Source organism: Astatotilapia calliptera, chromosome 10, assembly GCF_900246225.1.
Source record: "Astatotilapia calliptera chromosome 10, fAstCal1.2, whole genome shotgun sequence".
NCBI lineage: Eukaryota > Metazoa > Chordata > Actinopteri > Cichliformes > Cichlidae > Astatotilapia > Astatotilapia calliptera.
The window spans coordinates 30,898,800-30,916,606 of NC_039311.1; the positions used below are offsets into that span (position 1 = coordinate 30,898,800).

The following is a 17,807-nucleotide window of genomic DNA, read 5'->3' on the forward strand; positions in this document are numbered from 1 at the left end:
AGTGAAATATGTCTGGTTTGCACAACCGTGTTGCAGAGAGGATTGCTTCCACCAACAGGTCACAACTGGATGGTTGGAATTCTAAACGTTTGATCACAACTAGACTCGAGATGTTTCCTTGTTTATTCTGTTCTATGTAATATCTTAAACTGGCTTAGGCTAAATAATTCATGCTTTCTAATTAGATCAGAACGGTTTGTTTCTAATTTATAAACTAGGAATAGCAACAAAATTCCAAATAAAAGGAAAAGACAGTGACATTTAGTTGATATGTGACTGTTGCCTTATTTTCATTCTTCCTGTCCTTCAAAGCCACTTGACATTGGCATTTACTCGTCTGCTCAATATGAATTAATGATCAGCAATTCCACTAATGGGATTAGGCATTGGTGACCAAACAACAATATCACAAGGCACTGCGATTAAATATGACATCACACCTGTGGCCTCTTTAGCAAAGGGGATGTCTATCCCTCCTTTGACTCTGGTTACATTTGATCAGAACACACAGTTAATCCGGTCTTTAAGTGATAAAAAATGACTGTTTATTAAGGCTGTTGTGTTCTTAACATATATTATGTATGTATGTTCTTAACATATATTAATGCTTTGTATCTTGTTCTATTTAATCTCAATAAGCCCCTAAAAACAGTCAGTGATCACTGTCGGCCTCTCTCGGTTTTTATTATCACTGTTCATTTTAAAGCTTAGTTTTTAAAACCTTACGATGTAACTACAGCCCAGCAGCAGTATATAAATGACTAACCTCGTATGATCTCAGTTGTTCTCCTGACTGAAGTTTGGTCCGTTTACAGCATCCTGCCATGCGATTGCATTTGTCCCTAACCATCGGGAACCCTCACATTAACTTTTATTGAATGGAAAAAAGTCAGCGTTCATCCTCCAGCTTCACTGTGTTTATGCTATGCTAACATAGCTGTGTTGCTAGCGATCATGTAGCATCATTATATACCAGCTAGCCCAACTTCAGTAAACCAACAAAAGCCACCGCTGTTTAATTTTCTGTCTTCATTTATGTTGGAAGTGATAGCAAAGCTGTACGTCTTAATTTTTTCAGAAATCCCTCAGTTAGAACATGCTATGTCATGTTTAGATGGAAGCTAGCGAGCTAACTTCCTGCTAACTTCTAACTCTGTTAAATGTAATAAATTCTGTTTTCATGGATGCCTAGATGTTAAACTTAGATGTTACACCTGGTAGAGATGTAACATTTTATTAAAGATGAAAGAATTTAGACAGTTTTTAACTCTCTGTGATGCCGCAGTGTTCATTTGACTTTGGGGCCTGCAGCTGAGTTTGGGCCCAGGCACAGCTAATGACATCAGACTTAAAGACCGGATCGGTTTGTTGGACATTTTCTCAGTAGTCTCATGAATCACAACAAAATCAATATTACAGGTTTGGTCATAAGTCCCACATCTTCCACCAGGGTGCTTTTTTCATGTTCTCGGGTAATTCGGTAAGAAATCAGCTCCAGTCCCTCCTCTTTGATGTCTCCTCTCTCTTCTCTTCTCCTTCGGTTCAGGATCCAGTGGATTTAAAGCACGAGGCAAGATGTTTGAAGTGAAATCCACCTCTGGGAAGCTCCTGTTCTCCGCCGATGAGCAGGAGGTGGTGGTGGGCGCAGACCGGCTCCGAGTGATGGGTGAGTGGCCGCCTTCAAAAGCCTTGAATACTCGGTTAGGATCTAAAGTGGGAAAATGGCTGATGTGCGTGAGTGCGTGGCCTTTTGTTTTATAGGTGCGGCTCTTGTTGCGATGTTGTTAATAAGGAGTTAAAACTGCTGTTTGTTGGTGGACTCACTTTTGGGAAGGTAAAAAGCTTTAACTTGAGATTCTTAGGACTTTTATTGTGGCCTTTTTAGGGGTTATCTTAGTAGTAACTGCTTTAGCTAAGATATACTACTTTCTTTCACACACAGAGAAACACACTGAGACGCACACATGCGTTTGTATCCAAGCTGATGTAATGTGTCAAACTGACATACAATAAATGCAAAGCAGAGTAATGTAATGCTTATATTAGCATCATAAGCAGTCGATAGTGAGAAGAGCAAGGCTCAGATCTCTGCTGGTTGTAGTCGTGTATGCCAGGAGTAAGATGACAACTAGCAAAAAGGATGAGGAGGATTGTTTGTTTGTTTTTTTCCAGAGAGAGAAATTCAAGCTAGGTAAGAGAGTGATGTGTTGGGGAGCTCATATTCACCAACAGGACTCTTGGGGGGGGGGGGGGAGAGGCTGACATGTTAGTGCTTTAGACAAATGAGTTTTGTGCTTATGACGGGAGATAAGAAGTGACAGAGTTGTTCTGACTGCTGCGGCCAGTCGGCCTCCGAGTGACGCCGCTGCGACAAATGATTTCCTGTGAGAGCAGAGGGGTGTAACGGAGGATGGTGAAGACAAAATTAGCTCACAGACAACATCATGAATACAAGCATAAACAAAGCATCTGCATACAATTAACGCTCCAACAGAGAGGATCATCCCGGAGTCTGCCTGCAGGAAGTGGCAGATTTAAGCTTAATGTTGACGGCCCTTTCTCATAAGGTCATGTCACAAGACTGGAGCTTTGACTTAAACAGAGACTCTGTTTGACATGGATGCCCCGCCTGAGGGTCGTTAATGAGCTGAGGGTGAAACTGTGTTTTCAGCGCTGCAAAAATGGGATTTTGATTTATGGTGACAGTGAATGAAACCTGCGAGGTCGTGCTTTTCCCCTGGAGCTGAGGATGGTTTTCCAGAACATACATTTAACTGCATTCACTCTCTTCTCTCACTCTCTTGATCTGATGGGGTCGTGGGTTTTAGGGTTTGAGGCTAGGGTTGTGCTGATCACCGGAGATGGCTTAGGATAGAGTTGTATGAACCATCTAGACCAGGGGTCTCGAACTCCAGGCCTCGAGGGCCGGTGTCCTGCAGGTTTTAGATCTCACCCTTGGTCAGCACACCTGAATTAAATGATTAGTTCATTACCAGGCCTCTGGAGAACTTCAAGACATGTTGAGGAGGTCATTTAGCCATTTAAATCAGCTGCAGGACACTGGCCCTCGAGGCCTGGAGTTCAAGATCCCTGATCTAGACTCTAGGGCCATGTTGAGTGAATATTGTCTTTATGTGGGCAAAAGATTCTTGGCTTTTCAGGAATTATTGCAAGGGGAGGATAAATTGGCATGTAATACAATCGCTAAGAGATCCAGAGGTGTTGATCAGGAATGGGCATGGTGGAGCCTTCCACGGAAAACTGTAATGTGGTCTAAGTCATTGATGAAGGCGCCTCGTTATGAAAGTCAGGTTGCAGAAGTTGATGTTTGTTTGATGTCTGTGGTAAAATCTCAAAGTGCAGGGAATATGTGGTCAAAGCAGACCTTTCCAGGGATGCACTGAAAACGCCAAAGCAGCCATTTGGTACGCTTTGAGAAGGAGACTGGCCAAACTGAGGTCAGGTAGTCTGCCATACAGAAGTTTTTGTAGGTGTTGTGTGCACCATTTTATAGACTTTTTTTGGCGTGTTTACATCAGTTTTCCACACTTATCCAACAGAATGAGTGTACGTTCCTGAATGAGATGAACAGTAATACAAAAAATGTAATATTTAGTGAGATAATAGCCGCCTTCTTTAATTTCTTCCTTCCCTCCCTGTTACTTAAAAACGTTCTCTTTCTCTCTGCTGCTTCCTCTGTGACATCATTCCCCATTATTTTTGCATCTGCCATCATTCACCGACGCTCGCCCGTCTGCTCCATCCATTCAGCAACATTAATAGAGAAACAGATATTTGAAGTCTCTCCTCTTTGACTGGGCCACCCATTTCCAGTTAAGAGCTCCAAAGGGTTCACTCTCTCTGACACACACCTTTCACAGCACTCTGTGTGAGCAATTACTCTTCATCCTCATCTACATTCATTTACATCCTTTCCAGCCTCACTGAGTCAGACTTTATTACTGTCACCGGTCTCTGCAAAGTGCTCCTCTTGATGGAGGGAGGCACAGACGGAGGCTGGTGACGGACGGCACAGAGGAGAGGAAGGACAGGTAGCGCTGTGAGTTGTTTAATAGAAAGGTGTAGCTTTTGTTGCAATATTTATTTCAATGTCTCACATTTGGTGGCATAACCAGACTGTATTTAAAAGATGGATGTAGCCACCTTGACTTCACCCGTTGGTTTCTGGACTGGTTTTTGATGCATTTCCAAGCCTCAAAGGTACAAAACAGGACAAAAGTCTCAAATCATTTCTTTATATACTGCTAAATGAGAAATGGATGGAAACAAGGCAAAAAAAAAAGAGTTTGTATAATTGTAACAAGTTTGAAAGTTAATATATGGTCTGCTCGTATGTGTGGCAGCTTCTCTGGATTTCTATAAGTAGTCTTCAGGAATCGTTCTCCAGGCTTTTTGAAAGACATTCAAAGCTCTTCCTTGGCTGTTTCTCCCTTTTTGTTGTCTGTCAGGATGATCCCACTCTGCTTCAGTAATGTTGAGGATCAGGCTCTGGGTGTTTTTCGGTCCAGGTTTGCTTTCACTGCATTGGCAGCGTGTTTGGGATCGTTGTCAGTCAGGTGCTTTCTTAGATGTATGAACTTTTTCTCCCCGTTTCCCTTCCTGAAAATGTCGTATTGACAGCCACCCTTGACTTAGGCCATTTCTGATGAAGCTTCAGTGAACAGTAGGTGGACAAACTGAAGGATCAGATCCATCTCTCAGGTTACAATATAAAGCACCTTGGGGAAACTGTTGATGTGATTTGTGGCTGTATAAATAAACTGATTTGAATTCCTCCACTTGTCATGTTCAGCAGCTTTTTTTTTTTTTTTTTTTTTTGACAATTTAAAGCCTGAATCATGAAATAATTGCCATAAAATTCCATTTAAAAAATGGAGTGTTTGCATATTATTTTTGATTTCTATCATATTGGCTACATCTGCCAGTTTTTTTGCATTTGCTTAAAAATTTCAGGGAGGAAAATGACGATGCATGATGCATGCAGACGTCCCAAAAACAAAAAAATAATTAATGATCAAATATACTACACCAGTTAAGAACACTACACACTGTGCTTAGATATGCTGAGTTTGTGCTGAGCTCATGCTCTTGGAGAGTCCCTATTTTGGTGCAAACGTTCTGTTTAGTGCCTGTCAAACTGTTCGTTTTGATGTCTGTGAAGGTTCTCAGTCATCCAGGTCATCGTAGTCTAAGGAGCTTGGAAAGAAAAGCGTCTGGACTTCTTTAAGTTGCTTGAAGACGTTTCACCTGTAATCTGAGAAGCTTCTTCAGTTCTAGGGTCAAATGGTGGAGAGTCCCAGATTTAAGCCCTGTGGGAGTGTCCCCCAAGAGGGACAATGGACCTCCTAATGATCTTCTACCTAATCACACGAGCCAAGGTGTGAAGACGGGTGTAGGTCCACCCCACCCTATCATGTGATTTCCTGAGGTCAGATGGCCCAGGATGTGAGTGGGCGTTAAGGCGTCTGGGGAGGGAACTCAAAACTGGATTATAGATGGCAGACAGTTGGTGTCGTAAGCCCCGCCTCTGTTCAAAGATGGTCGCTCACAGTGGACATAGATGCTTCTTTCACTCCTCTTTCAAACCATCTGTCCTCTCTGTCCTCTGTCCTCGAAAGAGTGATCTTTGTCCTTTAGATGCAGATGAACTGCTGAGTCTTGTCCTTGCTGGGTCTGAAGTACACTGTGATGTCGTACTTGGAGAAAACTCTCCTGAGTTTTTCCGATACACCGGTTACATAGGGGATGACAATGTTGTTGCGTTTGTCTTTCTATTCCTCCCGAGTTGGTGTCTGATCTTCTTTTCTGTGCCACTTTGCTGACTTGATGGAAGCCCAATTAGGAAAACTGCATGTCAAATATTCATTGATGATGTTAGTTTTGATATTTATTGTTCTTTCAACTAAAGAAATGGGAACAGATTACGTGTTTTTGCAAAAGTGCCTCAAGTTGTCTGTTATGTGTAGACACAACACTTGTTCACCTGTTGAGCTACATGTGTTTTTATGCTTAAATAGCTCAAAGAAGCATTCCTCTGATGGATCGGACTGAAGGTGAATGTAAAAGCAGCCAATGTCCAGAGAAAGACTGTGAAAACCCTTAGTAAGCCTGGAGAGCCATTAATCAAGGCTACTTTAAAAATGACGGGAATGTCTGGCTCCTTGGAAACAGAATATAAAGAGACGAAGGCTTGACACAGCGCTACAGCTGCTGTTGTGATTGCTTTTGGTGGAGTGCTGCTCGAATACGTAGTTTCACTCACCAAAAAATAAGCACAAACCTCACTGACGGTCTTTATCAGATAATTTCATTAATATTTCTGCAGGAGGTTACAAACTGAAATGATCAGTGCTGCTGTTGGTGTGCAGTTATGCCTGAGTTTGAATTCCAGCTTCATTAGCTGCTTCTTCTAACTCTTCTTTTACTCAACACAGTTCAAAGAGCCCTTCGTACTTCCAGGTTATGCCCTCTTGAGACAGACGCGGCAGGAAAAACGAAGGAAATCTGAATGAAACTCGAGCTTTCTCAGCAGCTCAGTCCACCGTGGCAACAACACTAAAAAGCAGTCGGGAGCGGTGGCAGAGAGAGAGCACCCGCAATTTGTCAATTACTCCGTTTATCTCCACAGCTGCTCGACGAGGCCGCTCAAGGCGACGGGGATAATCAAACACCTTGGCATCGGCTGCCTCGGCAGACGCAGTCAGCTCTTTCAGCTCCTGAAAGATTTCTGTTATTCTCAAAGGTTCTGAATGTAGGTGTGTTAGACCGAACTGCGCTTCGTGTCTCTTATTGTTTTACTCCTGTGTTTCTTAACCTTGTCTTTGAGCTTCGCTGCATTTGTCTAATTTCTAAAAAAAAAACGTGTGAAGATTTTCAGTGTAGCTGCGATACCTGAATTTCACTTCTTACAGTATATTTTCTTTTTTCGCTTCGAGTTTATTTTGTCATTAACACAAAAACACTTGTACAAGAATTTAGCCCCAGACGAGAACAAGCCGAAGGAAGATTCAGTCTTTATATTTCACATTTCATGCTCTGAGAAATGATTCGGTCCGTGCTCAAAAAATATTGGAGTCCTGGATAGATCAGGCAGAGATATTATATTCGCTGTCACTGCTTCTGTTTATTTGGCTGTTGTGGGATCTTAAAGATGGAGTTTGAACTGCGAATATTGATTGTTGTCATCTAAAGGCAGGAGTGGAAATAACATGTTGTATGTAGCACTGCAACAATCTTTTAGAGAGGAGGTCGGGATGGAGGAGGTATCTTTTCTTTCCACCTCCTCCATCCCCGTCAACGCTGCTGTTGCATCTATGATGTCATGTTGCCCTTAGACAGACGTATTTGTCTGATGACTTGCTTGAAATATAAATGCATTTATTGTGAAATATCACTTTGAGAACAGGTTAAGACTCGTAGAAAACATAGTGTCGTTTCTGTTGACTTAAATAGACCAGTGATGTTAACAAAAGATATGATTTATAAGTGTTATAGCAAACATAAAATTATGTAGAGAAGTAGACATATATATCTAAAAAGGATCTGACAAAAATACCTCTAATAAAGTAGATTCTCATTTCCGAGTGTGGCCTTCACTGGGACTGAATATATTTCTGGTATTCAGATCCAACTGGACACGTTTTTCTTGCTTACACCCACTCGGTCCCTTTCTCTGTTTTCTCTTTAGTTCATGAATAGGAAGGACGTGCAATGGCTTGGTCTTTGACTAGTACAAACAGTTGGAGAGCAGTGTGTGACACAGTTACAGTATGCATTATTAACTTTGCATGTGAGTGCGCTCTTCTAACAGACGGCTGAAACAGCAGCTGTAGACGAGCTGCTGTCGGTTCTGTTGTCCCATTGACGTATGAAGGCACCGCGGAGGCTTATAAAGCTGCCACATGTCATTACCAGGCCCATCGTTCCTCCCCACCAATAAAATACATAATTATCCCCTGTGTGTAACTTTAATTGGTCCAACTGAGGTCATTGGAAATCCATGACGCCGCCATCAGTGCCTTCTACTATTTATAGTCTAGTCAGACACGGTGGCAGGCTCCCAGCTGACGGACAGTAAATGAGAACACAAACAGAGGGAATGTAATGATAGGATGGGTCAAACCTGACCTAAATCCTTTATGTGGATTGTTTTTGCTCATTTTAGCAGCTTTTTGCTTTGTGGGAAAAGGAGCTGGAACGGTCATCGACTTTCGTCGTCGGTTACGTTTGTTGTATATCAACGACATTTTTCAAGCTGTAATGGCTGCTTATAATCTTCCCCAGGATTTTTTCCCCACATTCAGGAGAAATGTTGAGTGTTTTAATTATTATTACGTACTAAAACATGTAACTGAACTGTGGTTTCTACCTACAGTGTGGTCTAATTGTTTGTCATGTCTGTGTCAGAATTCCTTTCAGTTTTACTGCATCAGGGTTCAGTTTTATAGTGTAGTGAAACTGCACTACATCAAGGTAAAGTATCATTCTGAGCTTGAGAGTCGATGTAAACAAACACGTGTGGCATGCTGGAGATCAAAGTGAGGTCAAAGTAAGAAAAAAATGAAACAGAAGTATAAACTGCAAAACTCTGAGCACATAGTTTGGATCGCATGTGTTCAGAGTCGTTTATGAATGTGTTGCTTGACTGTGAAACGTCGGCGTGTTTCCAACTTTTCTAGAATAATACAGATTATTTTAACTGTTATCACTGCTGTTGTCAGTCATGTTTTTCTGCTTTTGTACAATTTTGATTAAATTGGTAGATTTCGGTCTTTGATTCTTTAAAATTGAGCTTAATGTCAAAAACATCCAGGTGGTCCAGGTAGATCGGCTACTGTAGCTGGCTACAGCTGATCTTACTGCCAAACCACTTGACATGACAGAGCTGATGACCTCCTCCACATCTGATTCGTCTGTTTTGGCATCCCATTGCATCTGCAGGCTGCTTTGCAATCCACAGCAGCTTACGTAGTTCCTCTGACCCATTGATCCACAGCCATGTTTTTCTGTTATTATACAGCTTCATCCATCCATCCATTGTCTTCCGTTTGTCCTTATCAGGGTCGCAGTACCTAAACTGTCATGTCTCGAGGCATCTTCCTGGACACAGTTCAGGCAGACCACTATGCCAAGCTCTGTTGCAGTCAAGGTAGATCTATGTTCATGATTCAGTTGGCAGTTCTTATATTTTTGCATCTGTAATCTTTGTTACCCATGTCCAGTCCATTCCTCCTTTACCTACTGATTTCTTCATGTCTTCCTCTGTGTGTGTCTGTAAAGGCGAGGATGTCCCTGAACAAAATGGTCCAAAATATTAAAGCGCGACACGTTGTTTTTCATCTGAGATTGAAATGTGGGCATTAACCGATTATTCCCAATTTCCCAGGATTATTGCCATTCGTCCATGTCCGTGTTCTGCTGTCAGTGCTGGATGTCCTGAAGCGTCTCACAGTGGTTATTGTTCAACTTTGCTTTTAAGAAACTCTGGTGAGTGGTCCAGGTGGCGTGGGAAGATTGTGTGCTGTGTGCTGCCACACGCTGGCATGCACCACAGTTCAGATAGTTTTGATGCTACTGCACTTTGACAGTCTAACCCTGAGGGACGAATTCAACCCCTTGAATGTCAAGGAAAAGAAGAGAAGCATTGTCCTGGTTTCACTCTCTCCTGACCCACTGCCTACAGGCTTAGAAACTGTGGACTCTTCAAGTGATCAGGATGTGACTTCTGGTGATCTTAAAAATAGCAGCTGTCTAGACATGCCCAGAAAAACGAACTAAAAGGGGATATGTGACCAAATAAAATGGGTATGGGTGATTTTTACAGGCCCATTCCTTTAAATCTGATCACCCCTCATTGCTTTGACTGGATTCCAGTTGAAACCTGCTCTGACCAGAGTGCTGGCATTGGACAGAATCAGTCAATGTGAAAAGCGTTTTGACAATGAGCTGTGCTTATGAGGTGCGATCAAAGCAATGCTTGCTCGGGCAACAGATCAGGACACGACAGAGCTGTTTGTTTTCAGCGAAGTGTCTCTGTTTTTGTGTTAAAACTACTGAGGCTCACGTAATGAAACCAGGCGTGGAGAAAGTGGATGGACAAAGAGAATTGGTGTGGACGTAGATCACTTTCAGCAAAGAGAGAGAGGCCAGTGGCCTCTGCAGAGGATGCGCTCTCCTTCAGTGGCCTTCTATTTTAAACTGTAATTAGAGCAAAAACCCCCTTGAGATGCATCATGTCAGGTTTTTTCATGTCGATTTTTCTAACTTTGTCAGTATCTTTGGCCAGTTAGAACTTTTGTCCTACTGCTGGACACTAAATCTGACCTTAGATTTGATATTTCAGTCACAAAGGCATGTTTGTCATTTTCGATCTTGGGGCTTAATTTAAATTTGAAGCATATAACTCGGGTTGGGTCACATAACCCTGAATCCGCCCTTAGTTAGGTTGTAAGAGGCCCAGGCTGCTGGAGGACATCCCATGATGCAGTGAGTGTTTCTTCTTCACTCACTACGTGTTTATGCACCTTATTCATCTCTGGCTCTCACTCCTATAGTTTGTCTTTTGTCCTGTCTTCCTGCCCCTCACCCTCATCTGGTCACAGCAGATGGTCCCACCCTGCTGGAGGTTTCTTCCTGTTAAAAGGAGTTTTTCCTTCCCACTGTCGCCCAGTGCTTGCTCATCGGAGGTGCGGTTTCTTTCTAATATCGTAGGGTCTTTACACTGCAATATAAAGCAGTAACTGTTATGGTAAATTGGCGCTATATAAATAAGATCACACTTCAGGATGCCGTGGCATTAATGCTGGGTGGGAAGAAGAGCTGACTTGCTTGTCAGTGTTGCAGCACGATGGCCCTGCCAAAAAGTTAATCAGTCTTAAGTTACCAGAGGGGCGAATGTAAATGTTTGCAGTGACTATTTTGGGGAGGTGTTCAATATGAGCATTGCGTATCCTCCCCAATGTATTTGCCCATGCAAATAAGTTGTTTGAGAATGTTGTTTTGAGACCCCAGCAGTGATTTTTTGTAAGACGTGTGCCGTCTGGCAGGCCGACACAGTGAGCGTGATTACAGACCTTTATGTAAAAAACTAATTGGACTGAGTTGGGAATTGAAGCTGAGCCGTCAGAGTTGAAGGTAAAATGTGTTTCTGAACCAAATAAACATAAAATAATTCGTCTGCGTTAAGCTCTCGTAATCCCTCTGTGTTTGGGAGGCAGATAAATTTCTGTTATTTTTGTGAATTTTAAGAATATTTTTGTGCTTTTCTTTCTTTCATCCCCACATGTAAACACACACAAACACCTCGCACTGCCTTCGGTGTAATGAGAGCTTGCCAAAATGATCCAAAGGCCTTGCAAAAATCACAACGTTACCCAATGTTTTTTTTCTTTCTTTTCCTGTCTGTTGGAATTATAATTAAACTCCTTTCATTACCCTCAATTATGTCCCATTGACTCTCTGAAGCCTGCGCCAATTCCAGCGTATTCAGGCCCTGATGATAGTGCAGGCTAGACTGTAGGGGGAAGAGGAGAGCAGAGGAGAGGAAGAAAAGAAAGGTGAGTGGAGGGAAAGGTAATTGCAATAGTCTTTGCCCTGTTTGAGGCGCGTTATCAGCACTCGGTCCGCTTTGATGCGCCCACTGAGTAATTACCACTCCACATTATAGTTCTCAGCCTTTTTCATATTTTTGCAGAGGCAAATCAAGGATGGTGGTGTGATCACAGAAAAGCATCATGAAAGCAAACGATTTTTCTCTTTTCTTTCTTGTGTGCGATCTCATATGAAAGCTTTCACTGCACTGACTTCATCTTCTCCAGCAGTCGGAGGTGACAGTGAGCCATCTCGCTGCTAAAAATCATCAGTTCAGATTTGGCCAAATGGAAGCATGTTGCATTTGTACAGACGATTCGCTGAAGACAAATTTAGAGGAAACCTCCCAGCTTTACCCAGAGAAAAGACATTCGCATTGTTTAAGCGTTTTAAACACACGTTTTTTTCTCAAGGGTTTAATATTTTTATTTTAAGAAATGAAGTGTTCATTGAAACAATTATGACTGCAAGCACATTTAAAAAATTACCATTTAAATACACTTTGAGTTATGAGACTTAATATTGTTTCACTGATTTTAGATCATTTTTCTGGAAAGCTGCCGGGGTCTTGTGCTCATTTCCTCACCCATCACTGTTCTGTTCAAATTTAGCACAATCCTTCAAACTATAACAGTCTTTTTCATGAGAAATAAACCGGGCTGAAATACAAGTGCTTGGTTTATTTTTGCTTTAATGCTACTCTAGTTTATGCAAAAAGATGCAAGGAATGTTTGCAGAATTTGGTAAGAGGACAACTGATGTTGTGATACTCAGGTCTCTGCATGTTGAATGTTTTGGAAATCATTCTGTTAGATATAAAGTACCTCACCATTAATGTTGTAATTAATCAATTTGATCACATACAAATGGTCAACGATCAGCTAATGTTAACATCAATTATCCTTTTTTTTTTTTTTTTCTTGTTCCATGTTTGGATGTGGACTGCACAGCCTCTGCCACAAGGTGGTGCTATTTAGTAAGTGAGGCAAGCTGTTCGTGAAAAAAAAAAGTAGCAAAAGAAAGAAACTTTTCTTCTTTGGGGGTTTTTTATTGTTGTTGTTTTCGCTACCCGATCCGTACCGGAAACCCGATCGGTACCCCGCATGCGCAAATCTTACGTCACTTCCTCTCTTTGCCAGCATTGTGACGTTCAATATATTTGAATGATACTGTTAGCGCCCAGTTAGCTCCTAGCATTTCTCAACAGCTCTGCCTCCTTTTCGACTACCGGGACATTTAAACTATGGATACCTCCGTATACAAAGAAATTTATGCTTTTCTCCTCAACACAGAGCGTTCCCCGATTGAACAACAGCGCCGTAAAATAAGAAGAATGGCGCCTAATTACAGAATTAATAATACAGACTTTGTAATATGTCACGTGAAGATTCAGCAGCCAGATGACGTGTTTACTGGCAATTGACAGTGATAGCGGACATCATCATCACTATTCCAATCAATCCTCTCCACACAGACAAGCATAAACACACTCGACTATCAATAAATCAAATTTAACACACGTTTGTAATGACGCTAATTCAGTTTACATTCGCTCGGTCAGCAAGTGGCAGTATCCTCGAACACTGGGGTGTAAACTGCCATTAAACGAACAGAAGAAGAAGAAAACCCCTGCACATGCGCAGTACGGATCGGGGAGCCCTGATCCGTCACTATCGTTTTATTTTTTTGTTTTTGTCTACATTATATTAAATTTTTCATTATCGGAAACATTTTAAGAGGTACTTATTATTCTTAACATCTTAACAGATACTCTGACCTGTAACTATCGTAAAATGCTTCGACCGGAAGTAGACACCTTTCGCGCATGCGGGGTACCGATCAGCTGTACATCAGTACACGATCCACCATGGTTGGTTTAAAGTCTGGAATTAAAAAACTTATGAATTATGTTAACGCCATAACCGGCATAATGCGGCAAATCTCTGCTAGCGAGTTTGCGCGTGGCTGAACGGGGCGATCCACGCTAACTCGCTAATGGAGATTTTCCTTGTTAATGTGGTTATGGCGTTAACGTCATTTTAACGAGATTAACGCTGACAGCACTAAAATAAATATAAACACTTTATTAATTGTTCATTTAAATTAGTTTAAAACTTCCAGTAATATGTTTAAAAAATATTAAATTTTCTTATATTTTATTATTAGCAGGAAATGGTCATGAAATGGAGCAGTGGCTGTTAGAGGCTAGAAGTAAAACTGTTAATGGAGTTCAAATCTTAAAAGGTGAATCATCACAAATTCAAAATTAATCAAAGAAATAAATTTCTGAATGACTGATCAGCAAATGTTCTTTTGCCAAAATAACCTTCGGCCTCCTGCTGGACATAAGAAAGAATGCAGTTTAAGACGCTTCAGCGATGGCTTAACTTTTAAGACCCGACAGCTGCGAACTTCTTTAAGTTTGGTGCTTTGAAATGAACTTTCAGAAGATTCAGTGTCAGGACTCGGGACTTCACACAGATGAGTGCAAGTTCACAGGTTTCTGAGGAGAGGAGTGAAAAGTGTGAAAGAGAATATTTTAATATTTGAATTTCTGTTTACACAGTTTTAAATTTAAGATGAAAAAAATCTCTCTGGGCTGTTTTAAACGATGCCACATCACGGCTAACGGGACAACATCTGCACACTGTGGTCACTCCAGAAACTCGTCCACAGAGGATGTGTTAAAAGTGGGATCAGAGGAAGCGTTTCAGTTGGCAGATGGATGAAAACAATGCCAAACTCATAACACTTTCACAGCTTAACTGTATAATGTAACACTCACACTGAGAGAGTAAAATAGAACGGCATCAAATATTAATTCAAGGACTCCAGGGAGATGGAGGAAAATGAATTTTTCAGTGGTGTGATTCTTATAGTTGATTTACAGAGAGTAAAATCCTCGTCTCTTATTGTTGTGGCTGAACAGACCGTTTCAGGCCAAAGTCTGGTGCTCTGGATTCTCTGTAGAGCTGCAAAACACAGAATATCTCTGTGCAACGCATGCGCACCTCAGTGAACCTCCGAACTCCACACCTTTGCCCCATTTGTCTCAATTACATTTTCCTTAATGTCTCAAAGAAAACATTTTAAAAGGCTCCTAAAAATCTAATGTTTTTCTTTCAGTATTTCTCTCTAGCAGTCGATGTCATTTTATATTATTTATGCTGTCTGGATGGAGGTAATAGAGGGGATAAATAAGCCCTTTGCAGACAGTTTTTCTCTCTTTCCAGATGATTTTGCAACTGAAAGTAGAAACCATACTGAAGCCCCTGAGTCTGTCTGCAGAGCAGAACCATATACAGTACTGCACTGCTAAGTTGTGCTGAAGCTTTGTGAGGACATACAAAGTAGACCCGTGCATTTCTCATACTGTGTTGGGTTTTGTGCAGTGATTTTAATGTAAATCAGAGAAAAACACATTTAAGTTGGCCCTGAGATGTGATTTGGCCCATCTCAAGATGACAGTTAGGTCAAACCGAACTAAACTGGTTCTTATATAGTTTGTTTCTGCTCTGCTTGAGCACCCGGAGAGATTTATAGCGCATCTGTTATTCACCCATTCATCCAAGCACTGTTTTCTGCATCTCAGTGCTTTCTGTCTAATATCTACCCTCTGATGAACACATTGGGAACAGCTCAGGGTTCAGTATCTTGCCCAAGGATACGTTGACATACAGATTGGATCAACCACGGATCAAACCGCCAGCCTTGCAATTAGTAGATAACCTGCTCTACCTCCTGGGCCACTGCATCCCCAAATATATAAACCCAACCTTGAGCAAGACTTGGCCACAGTAGGAGGAGGAACTCCCTTAACCAGGGTGGGACCTGCAGGAGATCCAGCCTAAGGCTGGGTCAGTCATGTTCAGCTGGGGCAGGTGAAGAGAGCGCAAACAACAAACCACACAGAGTAAAAACTGTGGGAGCACACAAAGGTTAACGACACACAACAGTCGTATACACTGTGGGTGCTATGAGGCCTTCAAGATGTGGTGAGGCCCGATTGTTCATCTGTATGTGAAGATGTGAGTTCAGATTCAATTCTGATTTTAACAAGGAGCTGATGAAGAGACGCTAACATGGGAAACCTTCTGTGTCTAATAAAGGATTTTCAAACTTCAAGGGCAAACAGAAAATAAGGAATTACAAGTCCGATGTCAGTCTGACGCTATGTTGATTCTAGCAACGTTTAAGTGGAAGGGGAATTCAATTTTCCCCAACCAATCACTAGAGACCAATGTAGCCCAACAACTCTAATGTCATTTCATTTGGGGTCTCAAAGGTGGAAGGAGCAAAGTAAATAAAGCTCATGTTCTTCCATTTGTCGCTCTGTAGCCTCCAGGGTTCAGGAAGCAAGCACACAATCATCGGTTTTTAAAATGTTCCAACAATTCACAGCTTTGTTGGACTTTGCACTGATGCAGTTAGACAGTCCAAACATCCGAGACAAGAATGACCAAAGTTCAGCACAGAAGTAAAAGCTGCATGGACAGGATGTTCCTGATTTTAATGACATTGTCTAGTCACAGAATTAAAGAGTCTGAGTTAAAATGACTCAGGCTCCTCGTGGTAATTTGGAGGTGAAGGTGATCCAGACATACTCAGTTTAAGCTGAGTGCCGGTCACTAATCTGTGTGTTTTGCAGCTGCGTTCATGACTCTGCAATAGCATCGCCTGTCATTTCTACAAGTTATTGAATTTCACTGAGGTTCCACGGTCTATGGACGCCATGTTGGAGCTGGTCTCTGCTCTTACATCTTCCAAACACACCAACTTCAGTTTTAATCTTCACTAAAACTTCTTGCTTGAAGAGCAAAAAGTTTGTTCCAAATACCCTCAGTTTCCTCTTATTTCAGCATCTTTATTGTGTGCTTGACAGGCTGATCTTAAACCAGAGGGCAGATTATTTCACTCCGAGGTCAAATTGCAGAACAATTTTAGCATCGACCTCTTTTATGCGTTCACCTGTTTTGATGATCGAAGTCCAGGAGCTGCATTTGGGGCTCTGAAAGAGAAAAATCGCCATTAAAACATTCATCCTAATGTCAGACAGACAGGAAGAAGGAATTTAATTGGAGATTTTTGAAAGGACAGCTCCATACAAAGAGAAGCCTTTCTCATTCTGCTCTTCTACAGTTGATCTCTGGAATTATTTTACCCACACCTTTGACCTCAGCTTTCTCCCCTTCAGGATCTGATTTATTCTCGGTCATTACTGAAACAACGCCGACCTTCCAGCTTCCAGCAGACTCTTGATCGCAGGGTCGTGACCAGAGAGGGCTCGGGGATCAGCTGCCCTCTCCGCGCTCGCTCTGACACGTCTGACCGACTCTGCCTCGTCTGTTTTGTAATGAGGGAAGTCTGTTTGTGTTTTGATGTCTTCCTGCCAAGCGCTCAGAGGGAGCTGGCATTATTCTGCGTCTGTCTTTGCCCTGTGGACCCTCGGTAGCCTGAAGCTAACCTTGCACCAGACCTTTTTGCTCCAGGGTCGCCTCGTATGTTATGAAGCCTCAGTGTGAATATTCGCCCCTGGGAGCGTGTCGTTTCTCAGGAATTCTTGTGAGGACTTCTAATGCGTTTCTATTTCGTGTCATGGACCATATTTCAAAGAAGACGGGGCAAAAAAGAGAGAGAGAGAGAGACTTTTGAGAATTTTGAACCTGGGATATCAAACCAATTGAGCCCCTCGGAGGAAGAAGGGTCCTTTTTTGGCCCTGAATTGTGCCTGCCAGGAGCAATCTTCTCCCGCTGTATGCTGCTCTTGAAGTTCAGTTGTATTGTGATACTATACAGAAAGGACACCTCATCTGTTTAAGAACTATAAGCTTCTTCCTTTTGTGTAGTGGCAGTATTTGTCAGTGCATATTTATTCTAGTACTTATGTATTTAAGTGTATTTTTAAACCTGTTCTTAGCTTACTGTGTCCACAACATGAATTAGCATGCTGAGTACGGAGCTGCATGCATGTGTAGCAAAAGTCTAATTTGTTTTTTAACCTTTAACAAACTTCAATTCAGTTTTATTTATACAGCGCCAAATCACAACAACAGTCGCCTCAAGGCGCTTTATACTGTAAGACCCTAGAATAATACATACAGAGAAAAACCCAACAATCATATGACCACCTATGAGCAAGCACTTTGGCAACAGTGGGAAGGAAAAACTCTCTTTTAACAGGAAGAAACCTCCGGCAG

General features: G+C 41.9%; 1 protein-coding gene across 4 annotated transcripts in view; it reads left to right on the forward strand.

The window, feature by feature from the left end:
• sgcd (sarcoglycan, delta (dystrophin-associated glycoprotein)) overlaps positions 1-17,807 on the forward strand; it is a 420,239-nt gene that overhangs the window by 337,602 nt on the left and 64,830 nt on the right. For all 4 annotated transcript variants that reach the window (XM_026182769.1, XM_026182768.1, XM_026182770.1 and 1 more), the window contains one exon: positions 1,547-1,666. In XM_026182769.1, coding sequence (XP_026038554.1) covers positions 1,547-1,666 — 120 coding nt within the window. The remainder of the gene's footprint in view (positions 1-1,546; positions 1,667-17,807) is intronic.